The 21,371-nt window shown below is 39.9% G+C and overlaps 1 protein-coding gene across 6 annotated transcripts in view; it reads right to left on the bottom strand.

Annotated features, from left to right (window-relative positions):
• The window catches only part of TNNI3K (TNNI3 interacting kinase), a 44,647-nt gene that overhangs the window by 19,967 nt on the left and 3,309 nt on the right, over positions 1–21,371 (bottom strand). For all 6 annotated transcript variants that reach the window (XR_001467870.4, XR_005861784.2, NM_001204816.3 and 3 more), the window contains exons 4-17: positions 21,119–21,216; positions 20,509–20,619; positions 19,077–19,175; positions 17,519–17,657; positions 15,050–15,194; positions 14,864–14,968; positions 13,911–14,005; positions 13,128–13,277; positions 11,516–11,602; positions 10,220–10,276; positions 9,116–9,208; positions 8,973–9,030; positions 8,657–8,851; positions 8,202–8,306 (exon numbers count right to left, since the gene is read on the bottom strand). Coding sequence is in view for 4 of the 6 variants with exons in the window: in NM_001204816.3 (NP_001191745.2) it covers positions 8,202–8,306; positions 8,657–8,851; positions 8,973–9,030; positions 9,116–9,208; positions 10,220–10,276; positions 11,516–11,602; positions 13,128–13,277; positions 13,911–14,005; positions 14,864–14,968; positions 15,050–15,194; positions 17,519–17,657; positions 19,077–19,175; positions 20,509–20,619; positions 21,119–21,216 (1,537 nt within the window). In the remaining 2 variants the exon portion in view is untranslated. The remainder of the gene's footprint in view (positions 1–8,201; positions 8,307–8,656; positions 8,852–8,972; positions 9,031–9,115; positions 9,209–10,219; positions 10,277–11,515; positions 11,603–13,127; positions 13,278–13,910; positions 14,006–14,863; positions 14,969–15,049; positions 15,195–17,518; positions 17,658–19,076; positions 19,176–20,508; positions 20,620–21,118; positions 21,217–21,371) is intronic.

Here is a 21,371-nt window from a genome sequence, read left to right as displayed (position 1 = left end):
ATAGACATTGGTCAACCAAACTTGTGGCCTATGTTATGCATTCTCTGGAACAGCTGGTTCTAACACCAGTTAATGAGGCCTGTTGACTCACATGATATCTCTATCCTAAACTGCCTGGTAACCAAAATGATTTTTTCAGTCTTACTTGCAGAGCAGATGAAAAAGGACAAGTTATGGTGTAACACAATAGAAAGTGCAACAGTAACAGCAGAGCAGCAAGATCCCAGGGTGCAGCAAGGGAGGATTCACTCAAACATTAAAGCAGTAGGCACAAAAATAAGAAAAAGAAGCTGCTTACCTACAGAAGGCCTCAGGTATACAAGGATCTTCAGAAAATATCCTCACCTCCACTGCCAGCCCTTAAATGAGGTCTGGGAAGGGGTGGATCTTGGCTCCAGCCCTTCTGTTCACTCATTGCATTGCATTACATGCACCTGAGCTCCCCCGGGCTGGCCCTGCCTTCCCACCAGGTGTTCAATCACTGCTTCAGGCCATGACTTAGCATTTGTGCTACATATGGTGTTTGGCAATGCCTCCCAGCTGAGAAAAACAATGTCCTTTCACTCCCGAGTTTGCAGAAACAGGCTGTTTTGAATCAAAGTTGTTTTTTATCCCAGGCTTCAGGATTATTTCAGATTCATGTGCTGTTCAACACAACGCTCTCAGCTGAGGATCTTTTAGAAAAGAAATTGGACTGCAAGATATGATAGTGTGGAAAGCCATAGTCTGAGGTCAATACACTGTGAAAAATAAGGGATAACCATTTTCAAGTAAAGGTGGCATGTAGGTAGACTAAAAGGTGATCTGATTCACTTCCCTGTATTTACAGCTTCTAAGATCCTTTACTCCTATCCTCAAAGTGGATCACTGTAATATCAGTGTGAAGTTATAAATGGGCATATCCTGCCATGGGCATTGATTTCAGAGGATATTGCTGTGCACAATCTTCTGATGTGAGCCATATACATATTGATTTCATCAGTGACCAAATTACTTTTCTTGTAATATTGACTTTTTCAGTGCAAAAGCATATACACATGAGCAGAACTGCCTTCACAGTAGTGAGTCAGGCTTTCAAAACAATTAAAAATATTTCTCTGCTGCCCTCCTATTCCCCGAACAATGTTTCCAAATTACATGCTGCCAGGCTGCATGCAGAAGGGAAAGCTGGCCATAGGAGCCAATAGCAGGAGTTCCAACAAGTTTCCTGCAAAGTGAGGTTTTGGTGCTTCTCAGGGGTGTGGTGTATGTTCAGGTGTAGAAGTACAGACTTAGCAGTTCACAACAATTCATCCTCATTTAAATCCTTGCTGTGGTGCCCTGCTGCCTCTGCCATTTTTGGAAACCTTATAGCCCCATAAAATTGGTATGCCATACCAACAGAGGAATCACTGAAAATGAAGCTCTGATTGCTGCTCTGTTTGTTTCTACACCCGATCAAGATAAAGTGTTGCCAGCAGCCCAGTGAAGAAGGAACTCACTGCATGTCCCAAACAAAACATTACATTCATCTCCATTTGGAAAGATCAGCTCAAGGATGTCACGATGTTGCAAAATCAATAACACTGAAGTAGTTATTTTATATGTGGCATGAATTATGGCTATTTAAAAGGTGTTTGTGACATTCTCATCAACAGGGGAGGATTCATAGGCCCAAAGGGAATTACATGTGGGGGTTTAGGAGAGAGCCACAGCTGCAAACCAAGCCTTGCGCACAGCCCTGAGCTGGGTCAGCTCTGCACAGGGAGGACTCATACCCTGCAGGACTGCACCAGTCGCATCCTAATGGGTCTGCAGCTTCAGGAGCAGCTGCACTTTTACAGGTAGCTCAGAAGTAGGCTGAAATTTGGTTGTTACCACTTTTTCTAGCAGAAAAACAAAATCCTAAGGTTTTACACATATATTCACTTGTTTTTCAGACCTTGACTTTAATACTGTCAGAGAACACAAATGTATATTGCAGCAGGGACAAGAACTGTCATAAATGTTAGCAACCTGAGAAGAGGTGGAATAACGTCTCCTTATGTACACATCTGTGCCTTCTTTCCTTTCTTTTTTTTTTTTTTTTTTTCTCTAAATAAGAAAAGTAGATCGTGCTTTGTACAGACACTTAATGAGAGAGGAAGCCTTTGAAATCAACAGGGAAGGTGAATAGTGGCCACATTCACAAATCCATTTGATCTCGAGAATCTGGAGGGAATGAAGAAAAGGGACAAAACACAATCCTTGCCAAATAAATATTTGCTATTTATGTACTTGCTAACAAAGGGCATACACTCTCATACTGTATTTTAGATGTGGTATGAAAATGTGGATCATGACTATGAAGGCAAAATATCCTTTGCCTTTGGTGGCATGTTACTTAGTGAGAAAAATTTATATAGAGTCTATTGAAAATTGATTTACTGAGTGAGGGAAGCTGTTTCAATTGATTTAAGTTTCAGTAAAGAACACACAAAGAAGCAGAACACCAATTGCATGCTGTCAGTAAAGAGCGAGGCTTTAGGAACTAGCACTGCAAACACAGATCTTCAAAGAACTGAGGATGTGGGGAAAGATTCACAGAGTGCTTTAGCGAGGTCAAAAGCTTCTAGTAACTCCGAGGATCAAGATCTTCATACAGCAGTCACTGTATAGTGCTTTTGGAAGGCTGAGCAAATTACAACATAAAAGCAAGTGAATGTAGACACAACAGTGTTGACACGATATTTATCAAAATGTTGACTGATCCAAGTAAATTCAAGAGAGTGAAAAGTATATGAAAAAAAAAGAAATGAAAAGGTTGGCAAGAGCGTACATGCTGAAGGGAAAATGGAATTAATATTGATGGTCTCAACAAAAAAGCACAGCTTCCTCATGTTGGAGATGTAGATATGAGCAAGAACAGCCAAGTGAAGAATACAAATTTCAGCATGTTATGGTCTTTAGGACAGATAAAATTTAAGCTCTCCCAGCCAGGACTTTCACAAATCGCTGTCTATGATTTCAAGCTTCACCTGAACCCAAGCTGCAGGAAAATAAACGTAATCATAAAAATGTAATGGGTTCATATAACATAGCCATGACTCTCTTTGTTTATCTTGAACCTGATTTTAGCACTCATATATATATTTCCTATCAAAATATTTAAGTGATTTGAGTATGACATGTGGAATTGCTTTAAGATCCCCCTACAAGAGACCATCAATCACAATGTATGGCCGACAGAGGCGCTCAAATGCAGACACGAGGATCATACAAACTGCTGACTTTCCTGTGGCCTCAGTTCGAATTTGGCTTCTGTCAGTAGCAACAAAAAATAACAAAATTTCTCATTGGGAAGAAGATGTACTGACCCCCAGCCTCAACTTTGACCTGTTCAAGTCTCATATAGGCCTTGAATACATGCAGCCCTCGTAAGCTTAGTCAGAACCCAGGAGTCAGTTTTTGTGGAGAAGCCAGTGGAGAAATAAACAGATCTGCCACCCTTTCCAAACATGGCATATGTAAGTGCTTCCAACAGAAAGGTGTTGAACTGCCCATCTCGGTGCTGAGTGCATGAACATACCTGGAAACAGGAGGCAGCCTCAGGCTCAGTTTTGTCAATCTAGTACCTTCAATAAGCACTACACTTACTAATTTTTCTAAAGTGAAAAAAGATGTAACCCACGGCATATAGAAGATATAACTCACAAATTGCCTCAACGGCACTTGGAAACTTGAAAACCACAGATGGTGAGAAAGAGAGTAAGCCTCTGTTGTGAGAAATAGGGGAAAATAAATCTGGTCTGAGCTGACAAAAGGTTAATAATGAGCTCAACAGAATCAGAAATTAATTGTCCTCTGTTAAGGCTGCACACAGTTTGAAGTGATGAGACCGAGCATCAATCTCTTCATGAAGCAGTGGAAGGAAAAAAGAGGTGAAAGAATCAAAGTGTGTGATCACCCCAGCATTGCAAAAGCAAGTAGTGCTGCAGCCTGGCAGACACAACGATTCTCTGCTTTCGGGGCAAGAGGTAGAGAAAGCGTATTCAGTGCACGCTCCTTTCCCACAGAACACAGCCATGAAAAGACCTTTCTACCTTTAATACACGGTTGGTTTAATGAAAGGCAACAGCTATTTTAAGATTTTAAGGGGGTTTTATAACAAAGAGCAGTTGCAGACACCATCCCCATTACCACCAGGCCTCCGTCCACCCTTTCATCTTCCTTGCTAAGCCATCTCTCAGAGACTTTCACAGAGGTGCAGCCATCAAATGAGGGTTAGTCGCTCAAAGGCTGGGCCCAACCATGTTCAGCTCTGACGGCTTAAATTAAATTGATACTAAAATAGTCTCTTTTTTTGTTAAAGTGCTGTAATCATTGTGACTACGATCCCTCACCACTGTAAGACTCGATGTAAGGAGTAATAAGCTGATACATGTCATCATTGCTGATAGCTGTCAGAACTTCTTTTTCCAGAACTGGAAAGCAAAATAGAACTCCCAATTATTCTCAGACCAGCAGGATAACCCCTTTCCCAGGGTAGAGACATGAAAGATTCATTTTCTTCTCTGTTCCATCAAGACACGTTGCAGATTCATTTAATGCATGATGTGCATTGCATTAGATTTCAGAACTCACAAAGAAGGTTATATGCTACGTGAAAATCTAAGGTTAAAAAAAATATAACTCCTGTGAAGCTACTGGCAGAACTTAACACAAGAGGGTCAGAATTTCATTCTCTTTCTGTGCCATTATTATGAAGATTTTCATACAGTAATTGTGTCTGTGGGCTGACTGGGACTCATGCTGAAAACATGACTTTTGCTCTCATACTAAAAAGTTAAGCTACTATCAGCACTACACATCAACCACAATGATGTCCTTGCAGCGAATTTATCTTTTGACCCTCACCAATGTGATCTGACATAAGTTCTGTGAGGCAATGATACACTTTTTGGCTTTTTAGTGAGACTCCCTTTTGGGTGCGGAAAATATTATTTAAAAATCCTTCATTGAAGAACTATTTGGGTAACAGCAGTGACAAGGCACGAAGATGAGCCGTATGGTTTGGATCCTCACCGTCCTTAAACAGCTACTCAGAGTGCAGCATTTGGGTGTGGGACTTTTGGCCTGAGCCATGACAGACAAGAACTCCAGCTCCTAAATAAAAGCATTTGAGCCTGAAAGTAAATGGTGGAGGGGTGTGGGTCTATGGAGGAGACACAGTGGGAAAGATCAAGATGTGTGAAGTTGGAGACAGTGGGGGGAGGAGAGGGAAATCTTGAGTGTCAGGAGGAGGACAAGAGGTAGTAGACATTAATGATATGCAGTGCACAATCTAGGTTTATTGTATCATGTAGGTATATAGGAAAATTAAAATGGGGTAATAAGCCATTATTGCTGGTCATTTTTGCAGGCTGATGAACAGGTTGATCTGTGCACAGCAAAATCTAGTGAACGCATTTTTTGCTTTAAAAACTGGATGCTCATTAGGGCCTAAACCAGCTGTTTTCCCCAATGTTTTCATGTCTCTAGGATTGGTGAAGCCATGTTGCTGTTAATAACTACACATCTATCTATCTATCATACATATATATATATATATATATATTTTTTTTTTTTTGAGAAAGAAAGGTTAAGATAGAAAAATCTCTGTCCACTGCCAAGTTCTTCCTCACTGCACAGGTTTTTAGTATCAGCAGTTTCTGTTTGTTCTTAATCCAGAGCCTGTGCTCAGAGATGGGCTAAGAGACATTGCCAAAAGGATGCATGGTTAGAAGCTGCCAGCATACCCAACTTGGGCCAGCATTGAAGAACTGAATGCCCACCTTAAACCTCATGACCTATTCAGGAGTCCTTGTAGAAGCAAAATGATAATAATCAAAGGTAGAAAATGGTGTGTTCAAACAGCCTTCAGCTGATCTGTGTAATAGAAAAGCCCTAAAATTCCCACAGAATTTCTTATTAGAAGACCTGCAGAACTAAGAAGTATATTTTGTCTTTACCAAGAGGATGTATTTTTATGTAAAACCCTCACAATGTGATACTGTCAGGTATTTCACTAACCTTCCATGGAATATGCACAGCATGATACTATTTTCACTAGAATACAGAACAGATTTTTTCTGCATACATCAAGAACTCAGATATCAGCCATTGTCTGGATCTTAGCTCTTAGAAATGCAAAAAGCACAAAACCACTAAAGGATGGGAAATTAAGTTATTAAAGGACAAAATGTTATTTTGAAATTATAGTGCTGAGCCTAACCCAGAATCTCTCAACTAAAAAATTAAAATGAAACGCCAAAATAACCAAACTGATTTTAAAAAGTATTTGCAGCCATCTTTCCAGAACAGTACAATAAAACGTATTTGTCTGTGTGGGAAATCTAATGAACAAGAAAAGAAACCAATGAATTATGTGCAGGACTTCATCATCCTCACTATTAAGAAAAATCTCCAAAATGACAAGCTGCAAGTGACAACATTCCCCTCTGCACTGAGGAGAAGCAGTGAGATGGGGAGACAGGAACCGAAGGAGCAATAGTTGACGTTATCAAAAGCCAGAGTCAGAATGCTGAGATAGATGGGCTTTGGCTTGCACTCCGGTGACTGTTCTCATACACATATCTATCCATCTCTACTCACTGTATGTTAAGCTTCAAATCTCAAGAAAACTTCCATCTGTAGAGGACAAATGTTGCATTTGAAGCCCCTTAATTTACAGGTGTCCTTTGTAGTGCTGTCACTGTAAGTACACTTGAAGCAAGAAAAGGGAACTCTGCCACGTTGTTCTCTTGAAGATGCCAATGTCCAGAAAATGGATTTCTTACTCTTTTTTTTTTTTCCCTACACAACTTGATACCAGAACCCTGAACTAGGCACAGTCTCACAGTTAGTTTACTTCTTCACTTAGCAAGGGGAAAAAATCATCTCCTTTTCCCAAAAGGATGTGTTTCACAGGTAATCTTTCAATGCAGCTGTCAGTATCACTAGGAAATGGAAACTTGGAGCAAGATGTGGGAAAGCGTTCTTTATTTTATCATCACCACTCTATAGGGCCGGTCACTTGAGATATAAACAAAATGAACACTTCTGAAATGTTGTGTAAAACAAGTAGTAAAACTAGAGGGGAATGAAGACATTTGTCTGACACAGAAGAAAGCACACGCTGTAACTCATCTCAGCCTACTTCTAAAAATTCTTTTAGTAGGGGCTTTCTTGTCTCAGTGATCATATGTATACACAAAGGAGCTGTTTCCAAGCAGTCCAATGTGGCAAAAACATGCAACAGCTGTTCAGCTCTAGCTCTCTTTGTCTAGCTGCTTTCCCTTATATATACCTATAGGTGAGTCTATTACCAAAAAAGAATTTAGCACAGAATGGCTTGTTGAAGTGATTTCTGATATAGACTTGACACAAAAAATCCTCCCAGTAGAGATGTTTCCTGTTTCTAACAAGTATTGAACGTCAGTGTGCCAAATGTAAGAAAATACCATTTTTTAACAGTTGCATCCTTCAGTGAAAATTACAGTTCAGCAAGTGTGACTCAGGAAGTTCCCATAAAAGCAGTATTTTTCAATTCAGTTTCACTTCCAGAGGGAAATGTGGATAACTGACTCTTATGTAGCTTCTCTTCTCCTTTGTCAGTGACGTTATTAGCTGATACTTGGACTGAGATCTACCTGATGTGTGAGTTTGATAAGTGTTAGGCAGTTAATCAGACTGGTACTCCCTCCCAGACAAATGCAGGCTCATCCAGTGTTCAGGGTCTGTTATTGACCTTAGAGTGACAAGTGGCTATTTTAAATGAGGTCCCTGATTTTTAGAGGAACAGAAGCTGTTGAAAATAATTAATTAATGCCTTGCATTAAAAAGACTGTACTGGGGGATACACTACATTGCATAAATTGTTTATCTTGCAGGATTAATATAAGCAAACAGGGTGTAAATATTTTGCAAGTTCCTGATAAGAAATCTGTCAGTGAAATCATTAATAAAGAGAAGTTACACAAAACCACAGAAGTTGTCTACTGTGTGTTATAATTTCAATCTACTAAAGCCTCCAGTAAATGGGAAAGCATCATGCCCAGCTATCAAGTCCGACTGATCCAAGCAGACCTTCCTTCCTTTGAGCTCCATCAGTCTCAGTGAGATACCACATAGGTGAGACTGCAGACAAGTGCTGTTGCATTGAGGTTTCACATTCCCTGATTTTATAAAATAAAGACATTTACCTGTTCAAATCGCGGTGTATGATCGGCTGTGTGAGGTTGTGGAGGTACTCCATCCCTTTGGCAACGTCTACAGCAATTATTAACTTAGATTGCAGATCAAGAGTTCTATATGTTAAGAAAAAGTATAGTATTACTCAAAGGTAATAAACAGACAAAAGATAAATGTAAATCATTCTTATCTCAAGATTATGAATCTTTAGTGATGTTTTAAATACAAAATAATGTTATATAATGTATTGTAAATGTATATAATAGAATAAAATGACTAAATCAAAATTTTTGATGACTTATTACTTTCCATTGTATACCCAATAGTCTGAATCAAAGCCATTTTTTTTTTCCAATTGTGTTCCTTTTACTATTATTTTAATCCACAATGAAAAAGATTCACATCAGTACACGTGTATTTGTCTTCCAAATTCTGTACAAGTCCTTGCAAAGAACATATGGAATACCTCTTCTGTTCATGAAGCAGGGAGAAGAGTGATCCTCCTGAAATGTACTGAGTGACAATAGCAAACTGACTTGGGTCATCCAAACACGCTCCAACAAACTGGATGACACATGGATGATTCAGTCGACAGAGAATGGAAACTTCACGGCAAAACATGTCCACATCAGACTTGGAGCAGTACGTGTTGGCTCGATAGCTTAGAATTGACATGAAAGAAGTCAGTAAGACAAAAATATCATAAAATCTTCTTCTTATTATTTTTTTAATACTTCAAACTCTATAATTAGCCAAACAGAAAGGAAGTCTGGTATGCTTACCGTTTAATTGCTACGATTTTATTTCGGCATCGCCCCTTATATACTTTTCCAAAAGACCCTGAAATGTTGTAAGATACATAAGTGTAAAGATACTCCTTCTGAACATAAAACATTTAGAATGGAGGCTTTCTTATTCCTGGTACCTGAGCCAATGATCTCATGGAACTCTATTTCAGAGAGCTGAAGATGGAAGTGTGATGGCAAACCAGCACGGAGGAGGAGCACATCTGCCTTTTCTGCAAAAGAAAGCACTCAACCTATTGGTAAAAGGCAGGGTTACAGGTGCAGAATATCAGCGTTTAACTTCACAAAGCCATTGCACAGTAAATGCTGTCTTTCCTCCTGCAAATTGGTTGGCAGGTAATCCTGTCCCCTTTTCTTTCAGTAACCACAATAAACCTCAGTAAACAATAAACAAAGGACTAATTGTGACATTACAGCAGCCTTGTTCCTTGTGTTTAAATCTTATCATCAATGAGCACTGTCACATGAGCATATTCTGCCCATGTTGGATAAGGATTGCATAAAATCCTTTACATGGAGAGGAATTTCCTTTCCCTCTATACTTAATGCTCATTGCTAATGCGGTGCGTGTTATTCCACACCTACTTTTTAGTGATGTTTGGAATCTGAATTTTGGTAATTTAGTTAACAAACATCTCTACCTTGTGAATGCATTTGGTTTATTACTACATAATTCATCAGAAAATTTCTCAGTGGAACATGTAAAAGCTGCTAGGTAAAGGATATAAGGATTTGATTAAATCCAGAGTGAAAACTTGAAAGGAAATATTGAAAGGATAATAGAAAATGATATGCTTGAAGTACAGATATTCATCTGAACGTTTTAACTGGAGTTGTTTCAGAATAACACAATATATTTTGGAAATAATTTTTCTTGTAAAGATCACTCAGGCATTTCACAGGGGATTTCAGCAGCATCCTTTTCTCCAAAGCAAAATAAACAAACAAACAAAAAAAGGTATATATATTTATTAATGTAAGCTAAAATAAGATAGATAGAGGAATTGTACTGTGGAGAATCTCTGCAGACAATGAGAAGAAAAATCTGAACTAATTGTTTCCTAAAGCTACCCCAGGGAAATGTGGCTGCTGCCATGCACAGTGTCACGTTGTGAAGAAAAAGAAACCCAGGAATTGTGAGTCTTGCATGGCATGTTTAGGCTGAACAGCACCTTGGGTAAAAGAGCATAAAGCTCTGCGTTTTGCCTGGTCATTGAGAATACCTTTAGTCATGCTTTTAATCTTTCCCAGAGGGGATGGAACGGACACATAGGAACCATCTGAAATAAAAGAATAGAATTAGTTCTATGGAATTCAAAGGCAGTGTAAGCATACTGATAAATATACTGATAAATTAACAAGGTGGTGACTGCTCAAAGAACAGCTACAACAAAAATACCAGGATGGAAATACATATAAACACACACACGGGACTGTGACTTATTATATTGCTGTATTCATGAAAGCAATTTGTCTATAGCTTTAATAAACGTAGAACTACACCAACTTTTGCACATGTAAAAAAGACCTAACACAAAAATTGTGGTCTTTCGTATCAGTCAGGCTTTGTAAAGGCACTCAGATCAGATTAAGAATTCTGACAGTTGGGCTGCCAGCAAACAGCTCTGCTCAGTTCCCTGACTTGATTTTTTCAGAAGGCTTCAGCTTTGTCCGTGTACCAAAACCATCACTTCTTGTTCTTCTACTTAAATGGAAGCTGAATTATTTCTAACAATCAGCATTAAAAATTCAGCTGTGTTAATACCCAACTGAATTTCCAGTGCATGCATAAACTCAGTCCGCTGTAGATCTACATGAATTCCAGATGCCCTAAGCCTAAACCTGGAAGAGGTGATACAGCTCTGCAGAGCTGGGAATGTGGGAAGGAGACAGATCCTGCTGTTGGCCGTGGGGCTTTTGCCATTTCCATGGTAGGAAGAACCAATGACCTGGACATCACACACTGTATAAGATATTTACCATCTCTGCAGACAGCATTCTCAATTTACTATAAAATGTTTTGTTTACCTGTTTGTGTTATTGCGATTTAGAAGCCAATAAAAATGAGTAACTTTGCAGCAAACAGGGTAACAAATTCTTCCCAAGGGAGACTTAGGTATTCAAATATGTAAAAATATGAAGGGGACCAAGTATGGAGATCCACTGAGTATTGGTAATGAAAAAACCATCAGAGGCAGACAGCAAAAAGAGAATGGCTAAACAAAGTATTAGGGATGTAGAAAGGTGTGAGTAATTGCTGGGGAGTGCCACCTTTCAGCTTTTAGCTTTTCTTTCTAGTGAGCAATACAAAGTGATAATTTTATTTAAAGGTAAAGGAAGAATTTGGACAGAAATAGACCATGTATAAGATGGGAAATTGAGTTTTTCATGACACTGATCTTCTTTGTGCCAGACAGAACTGATCCAAAGCTCCCCGATATCAGTGGAGCATTCCCAGAGATTCAGTGTTCTTTGGATAAGAGCACTCAGTGGGATTAAAGCAACCTCTCAGACCATACCTCCTCCAGGCTGTGAGTATTCGTTACAGGGTGATTCATCCTGAGGCCTTTTGTAGTGCTTCAGAAGGGTCACAATGGCATCATGACCTGGGAAAGGAGGTATGAGGACTTGCAGGTAAGTTCAATTGTCACTGAAAAAGCCCAAACATTTATACAAAATGAATGGATTTTACATATAGTAACAGAACTATGTGTATCTAAAACATGTAAATGAAGATAAAGAGGTGCTCATCGAAAACATAGCATAATTCTTAATTACAGAAATATAGGAAAATATCAGCCAATAAAAGTAAAAAGTTATTTTCATGAGTCTGCCTAACAGTAAGATGTGATACGTGGCAATAGAAAAAACACCTGCTACAGAAATCCCTAAATGGAAGCGGATCACAGCTTTCAATAAGCCATGCAAGGGAAACCAGTGCCTGAAAGTATTTCAGTGTTGTGTTCCAAACTGCACAAGACGTGCACCCTGTATTGCAAAGGACTGTTGCTGCGCCCATCATTCTTTGGGGAGGAGCAGAGCTGTGTGAGCACAACGCGCTCCATCTCTTGGCTGCCTGATGGGCAAAGTTCTGCTTGGTAATGCTCAAAAGTCTCTTCTAAACATTTCGAAGCTGAATTTTCCCTCAGTATATTTTGAGCAGAATATTTCACCAATGCGGCGTTTCTAAAAGGGCCCTGAAGTCTGTTTTACTAATTACAGTCATTCTCATGGCAGTACTGAAGTGCCTTGGAGGATCGAAACAGAACTTGTGTTTTTTCCCACTGCTGTTGTGCATAGGTTTTTGCTCTTCCCCTATCCTGCTCCCCCAGAGGCACACCCAGCATTGCTCACAGCTCAGCTCCACAGCAGTGGGTCCCCTCTGGAGCTGGCTGGCTCTGCTCTGACAGAGAATCACAGAATGGCCTGGGTTGAAAAGGACCACAGTGATCAACCCCCTGCTATGTGCAGGGTCGCCAACCACCAGACCGGGCTGCCCAGAGCCACATTCAGCCTGGCCTTGAATGCCTGCAGAGATGGGGCATCCACAGCCTCCTCGGGCAAACTGTTCAGTGCGTCACCACTCTCTGTGTGAAAAACTTCCTCTTAATATCCAACCTAAACCTCCCCTGTCTCAATTTAAGACCATTCCCTCTTGTCCTGGGCTCTTCTCACAGAGTCCCCTCCTGCAGATGGTCCTGCTGCCAGAACCCAATGCACTGTGCAGCTAACGTGTGGCACAGCATAACAGGAAGGGGCATTTCCCTGCTCTGATCCCTTCTTACAAGAAATGAAGTTTGCTGGCCCTGATGTTTGTTCCTTTTAATGTATCCTTCAGCAATAAAATTAAAACTCCTCAAGTGCACACCACAGGCATTTTCTGAACAGGCTCTATGATCGCAGTTTTAGCAGCACATAAATACTGCTGTCCTTGAGTTCGTGTTGAATTAAACTGATGTACAACAGGATATATGAGAAGATAAACAGAAGGGCTTGTTGTTATGACCCTTCATGCCAGGAACTGTAAAGCAGTTGGTGAGCACTCAGCCAATGGGGCCTGAGGGGTAATTCTGTACTCCTATCTCCTGCCCCTACTGCTCCTATATAGATTTCTGTAGAAAACAGAAATACCTTTCTCATAAGCCCACATCAAGCAGGTCTGCTCATCCTTTTCTCCACTGGACCTGCTGGGATCACAAGCGACCAGATTCATATCAGCTCCATTATCCAGCAAAAACTGCACCAGACGAATATGGCCATGGTAGCAAGCACAGTGCAGTCCTAGAACATCAGAGACGTGTGGGAAGCACAGCTGTCAGAACTTGTGCCAACACCTATAAAGCACAGACCGATTTACCTGATAAAGGAATATATTATCAAACAAACACCGGAGGCAACAGCTGAAAACAAATTTGCACTGCAAGAACCGATCCATTGCCTGCTATACAATGTGACAGCGTTTACTCTCCCACCTGCAAATCACATTTAATAACTTTGTATGCAAGAAAAAGCACGTAGAAACAAAGAAGCCACTCTTTTTTTCTTTATCTGCTGTCCAGACACGAGGAGGGCAGCCCTTCAGACACTGTATCCCACACACCCTCGCAGAGTAACACTGAGGCCCAATTCTTGAGCCTGCTTACAAGCCCAGCTGCAGAGGGATCACTTTACATCAGGTTTTGCTATTCGTATACAGGCTAACGAGCTTGACTCATCCTCACCGAGCTCTTGGGATTTTTCTATGCCTTTTAGCCAAATGCATTTAAAAAGAAAAATAAACTGAGATCTGTCTGAGAGGCAACTGGATGCTGATCATTGACTTACTGTGTTAATTACCTTGAAAATCCTATGTATAGCTTCCAATTCTTGTGGTACTGGTATATGATTCATACACAATAAGGGTGGTGATGTTACCTGTATGTCCATCTCTTCCCTGGTGATTGATGCTTACGACATTCTGGTCGAGAAGGAATTTTACAAGCTCTATGTTCTTTCCATAGGTGCAGGCACTGCAAAAAAATGAAAGGAGAAGTGAACACTGCAGCATGGGAAGGTAAATACTTTGGGTAGCCAAAGACTTCAAAAGAGTTACAGAGAGATAAGAATGGAGTAGAGGACTTTTAGAAATGTGTAAATGTGTGATTAATCTACAAAAGCAAATATGTTCATTTCTGTTGCCTCATAAGCATTCTAATTACTCTTGTATAAATTAAGTTTGCACAGTATACCAAATTAATACACTGTTTTCTAGCGTGTCTCTTAACCAGCACTTTGCAGCCTCACAGCACTGTGACCAATCTGTTCTGCCACATCATTTCCAGGTCAGAATGTCTGGAATCCAGGAGGTTTCTGGGCAGAACTCAAAGGCCAGCTTCAAAAGCAGACAGCAGGAGAAGCTGTTACCCAAAGAGGTGCTAATGAACCTGATGCCCTTCCTACATTTCTTTCTCTCCCTCCTCACTCACACTTCCTCTCCCATATATCAAGGTGTGAACGGCTGTTTATGAGGGTGGATAGAGATAGGACAAGGGGGAATGGTTTTAAGCTGACACAGGGAGGTTTAGGTTGGATATTAGGAAGAAGTTTTTCATGCAGAAGGTGGTGACACACTGGAACAGGTTGCTCAAGGAGGCTGTGGATGCCCCATCCCTGGAGGCATTCAAGGCCAGGCTGGATGTGGCTCTGGGCAGCCCGGGCTGGTGGTTGGCAACCCTGCACATAGCAGGGGGTTGGAACAAGATTAGCATTGTGGTCCTTTTCAACCCAGGCCTTTCTGTGATTCTGTGATTCTATGATTCTTTTTGGGTGTTGTGTTGCATGCACCTTCATGTGTCATTCTGCCAACAATGGTGTTTTAAGCACCTCACCTGTGGAAAGCTGTTTCACTGAAGATGTTCTCCTTGGTGAGGCTTTCTGTTCCTGAGAGTTGAATCATTTCTTTGACCACGTCAAACTTCCCACTGTAACAAGCACTGGAGACAAAGGGTTGTTAGCAGTGCCAACTTTTCACTTAGGCCCTAACAGTGAGAACCGGAGCTCCTCACATGACTCACAGGTGTAACGGTGTGTCTCCATAGATGTTAACCACGTGGGGCTGAACTTCGAAGCTGCTCTGCAGTAAGAACTTCACAATTTCGTGGTGCCCAAATCGACAGCAGAAGTGCAGAGGAACATGGTCTTCATTGTCCTGAGCATTCACTGCCATTGCACCCAGAAAGAGAGCAAAGGAAGTATTTTATATTTAGCATAACTTGTTTTGAATATTTTATAAAGCTTTATGTACATTGCAGATATGTTATGGAACCTCTTTAAATACTGATGGTTCTTTTTCTTTAAAACTGAAGTTTCTGTGAGCTGCTACACGTCAGAATGACACTATTTGGGGTCATCTGTAGTGCATCATCAAGACAACTTTCTGGGCTTGGAGTGTACAACTGCTGTATTCCAGGATGGAATGTTTTCATGCAGCCTTTCAGGAATGAAAAAAGAGTTACTGTCACCTTTAGAAAGCTGTCAGTATGGTGCAAGGCTAAGCAAACTGAGGATACATGTAAAAACGTTGTTTTTAAGCACTATATTATCTTCTTAGAAAATCAACAGCTGAATAAAATCAGCTATGCAGTGAGAAAATGCATTTGAACAAAATGAAGGAGACACAGTAGGATATATTTTTCATGGACATTATAAAAATATAAATACATAAAACATAAAAGGTAAAAGAGGAAAGGGGGAATGTATTCAAATGTCTGGGTTTCCAAAGTTTCCCTTTTGTTAAATACTTATTTTCCCCCCTGAGGATGATTATATGTGTGTTTAACGTTCCTCACTGGGTATTTCGGAGGTTGGGAGCATTCTCTAAAACAGCATGGAATTATATATAGAATGGGCAAAATTAGAGACATAGAATATTACAGTTAGGCAGAGTTGTACTTTTCTCTGTTTGTTGAATGTACTTTCTGTGATAGTATCTTTTTCTATATTTAGGTAGAGAACAGCATAACTGATTGATGCCATAACTGAAAGAGCTGACAAATCCAGTCCACTTTGTCCGACATTTTGTACTCAATTCACAAAACTTTTGATATTAATAGACTACTGAGGAGGAATATGCCCACTAGAAGTGTCCAGACTTGCAATATGCAGACTTTTAACAAGCGCTAGGTACAAATATTTCCTATAGCTAACTCTCCCCGGGACAAAGGGGTTCTGATTTTCTGTGACTTAAAGGGACAACGAGTATTAGAATAAAACCCTGCTTTTAAACTTTTCTGAAGTAATGCTGGATGGTCACAGAAATGGGCAGCCCTTTAAGCTGAACTGAACTTATAACTTCACTGATGTCTTCTGACAGAGAATTCCAAAGATGAATTATGTTTCAGACTAAAAAAAAAAAATTGACCAAATAAACAAACAAACAAAAAAACCTACCAAGCTCATGATCTGCAAATTTCATTAACTGCCTCTGCCAACCTTTCTAGCAGCCTTACGTACAAGGGAGTGAAAAAAGGAAATTGTTTTATTTTGCTATTCTAAGATTATTTTTCAGTTTATGGATTGATGTGACATGTTAGCCTTTCTTTTTGATTGTGATGTGGTGCCAGACAGATTCATTCTGAAGTGCAATAAATAAGAAGGAAATAAATGTCAAAGTTTTGTAATAATAAATGTCAGTGCTTTACAACGTGTACCCAGAGAATGGCCTGAAGGACATGAGGGGTGTCAGGGCCACGAGCTTCTACAGCACAACAAGGTGTAAGTGGGGCAGAGGAAGGAATTGTGCATCTTCTCCTTCATTTTGCAGTTAGAAATGGTGTCAGGTTCTTGTAAGCCATTTTCTTTACCTCTTGGAGGATATATAATTGCAACATACGATGACAGATTTTGTTTTAATTGATGCCTAACATTCATATAACATATAAATAAACAAGAGGACTTTTTTTAACCCACTGCGTCTCTCACACACTTTCTCTTATTACAAATAAGAATTCCGCAATGAAGGATATGAGGCTTGCGTAGCACAACAAAAGCTGTGTTGGAAAGGTTAAATTTCCTGTTCCTATGTTGTTTGTGAACGATTTGCAATGTCGTATCTGAATTATTTTAAGCCTATTGCTTTGTAGTTTGGACTTAAAATCCTTCATCTGTATCTCATTCACTGGAAGTTTAGTATGCATTTCAGTTATTTGATTGGAGATACACATTACACAGCCAAGTCTTCTCTGAAGTACTGTCTTGATAATGTTACCTTGTATGTAAATCTTAATTTTGTTTTCTGCTGTTGTTTTTCACCTTGAATTATTCACGGAAACAGAATGCACTGAGATGGCAGCTCAAACCAAGCACATGGGACAAGTGAAGAAAAATCCCTCAGTTGCTTTTTTTCCCTTTTGTTTCAGTTGTCCAAAGACAACAGAAGAACAAACCCACACATACTGCTAGGAAGTGAAACTCAACGTCAAGGGCCTGGCTCTGTCTATTAGAATACAGTGATAAAGTTGATTTTTTAAAATGCTTTTTCTTACCATCAGCTTTGCTTCCTTCTTCCATCAGCAGCTTTGTAATATTGAGAAAGCCTTTGGCAGAAGCTAAATGGAGAGGCCTATCTCCAACTTCCCCACTTGCATTCACGTCAGCTCCAAACTTCAGCAAGAGATGAGTTACCTAAGTAGTTCATCAGCATTGATTAAAACATCACATGAAAATCAATTTTGTGACAAAATCAGATAGAACATTGCACTGGATAATACTATACGTGCACATCTTTATAAAGTTGAAGTGGGGAGAGGAGACGCAATAGAAAACTTACATTTAAGTTATACATCTATGAAAACAACAAGGTGCTCACAAAAATATCTGTTATCTAAGATGGGATGCGTGGTGAACAGCTGGACACAAGGCCTGCATTTGTTTAAATGACTAGTCAGTGTAATAAAGTAGGTGCCCTTGAAGTCCACACACTGGTCAGAACTGTTCAGAAGCCTCCTTTGTGACCACAAAAGCACCAGATGTGCTCTTTGCATCACCTCACAGGACTGCCATGATTCATTCCGAGTGGTTTATGGCAAATAAGGAAACTAATCTCTCAGGCCAACATCCAAGGTGTTTCCTAATGTTCCTGGGTGCTGAGGTGCTTATATATGAAAGAAGGATCTTAGGAGCACTTCTTTGTTTTCACAGCCTTGCTGTCACTTGATCACAGAAGTGCAGTCTTTTTGGTCATCTCTGTATCTGAACTCTGTTCTTTTGAAAGCTTTTCCTCCAAGTCCCAGTGCACTCAAAGAAACGTCACTGAGCTGAAAAATACATTCTATCCAGAGTTCATCCTTTGAAATATGGAAACTGCCCAGAACACATTCTTTTAGCTAAAGAGAGGTGCAGAGAATTACTCAGGTAACCCAGACCAGACCCATCATTATATGTTACACAAAAGGACTGTTCAGGGCAACTGAATGGATTGCTACATTAATGATGCACATAATTTTTCTGTTAAAAAAAAAAAAAAAGAATTAGAAGATTCAATGCCTGTTTTGGTCAGGGCTTGGGATTACGTTTCAGTGAATCTGTGACCTGTGTGAATGAGACAGATGCACCTGGACTTGTCCTATGCACAGCATCTCAAGGAAAATCCTGCTCTCTAAGCCATATTTTTTTTTTCTGTGAACATAAAAGTGGCGTCTAATTATGCGTCTAATTATGGCTTGTGATGTTCACCTCCTTGCAGAGTCTTAAGACAGTATACTTTTAATGCAGTCTCTGAAATATGGGATAAAATGAGCAACAAATGAAGTAAATCTCTTAGCCCAAGCCTGTTCGCAAATTATCGGATCTGGCTAGAAAATGATTTGCTTCAGGAGCGTTAGAAGGGAAGACACCAATCTGTGCTTGGGTCCAGCATAAAGGATTGAGTGCAGATATTTCCTGTTAAAATTCCGGCTCCAGGGCAACCAGAGACTGACTTCAATATATGGAAGCTTTTCACAGTAGGTCCCCCTGAACTGTAATACAAATATGTAAGAATAGACCTACAGTTGCCTGGACTGCTCCATCTTCCATCTTTCTGAAATCTCCCCACCGTGTTACCTGTTCATGGCCATAATATGCAGCAATGTGCAACGGGGTGAAAAAAACTGCATCCTGAACATTCACATAAGCTCCATGCTGCAAAAGAATATCAACAGCCTAGAAGAACACAAAGAGGAAATTCCAATTAGAAGCACTATATATATGGAGTCAGCCAGTAAAACAAGATTTCAAAATATTATATCCCCAGTTTAAAGGAAACAAAAAACCCTAAGCAACCCACACTGAGTACAACATGTTAAAGTGACAAACTTGAATTAACTGAACACTGAATGTCACTGATGCTTTATAAATCAGGCTGAAGACGTATTTGCCAGTAAAAAGCCTGACTGACAAAGTAAGAGGCATAGAAATGAGTCCATCCTTTAATTTTCTTTTAATTGTCCTGAACAAGGAGCAGTAAATGCATCAGAGTTTTCAGAAGTAAATAAAACAAACTACAAAATCCTTTTCAGTGTAAATCTGTGTAGGTAAATCCTCAGCATAATTTACTCATTGTGTACAAATTCCTCTGTGTTCCCGAAGTTAATAAGCCTCTGGCATCAATAAATAACCCTAAGTGTTTTCTTTCAAATTAGCTCTTGGTTTTGGACTTTCAGGAGGCCAATGCTGTCCTGAACAGCCAGTAATTACCAAACATGGGCTATCTGAATAACTTTCAGAATGCAAGCCTGAATGAAGCTGCTTTGGATTATTTACTGAAGCCTACAGAACTGCTAATCTTTTTTTGTTTCTCTGAAGCACAAAGGAGCCCATGCACACTAAATGCTGGAAACGGGGTTATGTGGGCAGTTCTACATGTCATTCTGATGAAAATTCTTGAAATTTTCTAATGATGGTGAAAGGCATTAGACTGTGAGTCACCTGCAGGGAAACACTTCCCTGGCAATCTGCAGAAGTCACAAAGAAGGGGAATAGCCATCTTGGTGCTATGCTCTGCACTCCTGTACCTCCCACTGAGATTTCCCCTGAGGACACCAATTAATCCCAGCTATGATGATGCACAATACTCTCAACTACTGTCTAAGTTAGGACTATTGATTCATTTCACACAAGCAGCAATTCAGCCAGTCAGTTAAATCCATGTCATTCAACAGAACTCAGACAACTAGAGCCTGTTACTAAGCAACATTAGTGTTCAGGGATTATTTCTTTACACAGTTTAAATCGAAATACATTTTTTTCCATGTGACTGTCAATACATGCGCACTACCATGTAAGACATGAGGACAGATGTGAGACCACAGTAAGCTTTTGTATATTTCTTAGCAGGTCCATTCAGATGTAGCAGGCCACTGATGAAACATGTAAGGAAAGATTCAGGTAGTGACCTCTTGAAACATAATGATCTCCCCAGGATTGTTTTTGCTACAGGGTAGCCAGAGATGCTGCACTCACATATCATCTCCCATAGAGAAAAGCAGAAACTCACCTGGTGATGCCCAGCTATGGTGGCAATGTGAAGGGCTGTCAGAGCTCCGTATCCAACTTGCTGAACGTCAGCTCCACCATGCAGCAGTGCTGTTATAAGTTCTGTGTTGTCCTATGGGGTGTGCATATCAAGCATCTTATTTCTGCAGTAACAAACAAAGCCGGCCCTTCCCAAATACTGAAAATAAATAGGAGACTGTCTTTCCTCCTACATTCAGACAAAATTCCAAATGCTGCTGCTCACATCTCTTCTTTCTTTCCACTCCAAATGCTCTTGGCTATAGCTAAGACATTGCTACATTGGGAATTCAGTGTCTTATTTGCACAGATAACAGCAATAGAAATAAAAAGAGTGCTCCTCTATCCTAAGATGCATTGCATAATTTAATCAATATTTCTAAAGCAACATCATATCCTCATGGATGACAATGCAAAAGCATATGCTGATTTCCCATGCATGTGCTCTATGTAGGCAATTTTCCTGCACACTGTAAATGTAAAATTGATATTTTCACTAGAAGCTGCAACTAGAGAGTTCAGCTGAAGAGTGCAGACAACTAAAGCTAATCCCTTCTGATTCTCTGTCATCACTTCCATGCAAAATAATTTACCTTATAAGCTGCCAAGTGCAGAGCAGTAAATCCATTTCTTGTTAATCTGGATGGGCGTAGCCCTTTTAGCATAAGCGTTCTTATATGTGACTTGTTACCTTTAAAACGAAAGTTGGAAATCGGAGTCATTTACATACACATCACTACAATAAAAGCCATGTATAGGAATAAACGTCAGTGTGAGTTTGAAAATAGAGAGAAACATGTTTGTGAAACATTGCACCCTCAGAATCAAATTAGGTGCCATTTCCTT

Source organism: Gallus gallus, chromosome 8 (assembly GCF_016699485.2).
Source record: "Gallus gallus isolate bGalGal1 chromosome 8, bGalGal1.mat.broiler.GRCg7b, whole genome shotgun sequence".
NCBI lineage: Eukaryota > Metazoa > Chordata > Aves > Galliformes > Phasianidae > Gallus > Gallus gallus.
This window is presented reverse-complemented; position numbering and strand designations above follow the sequence as displayed.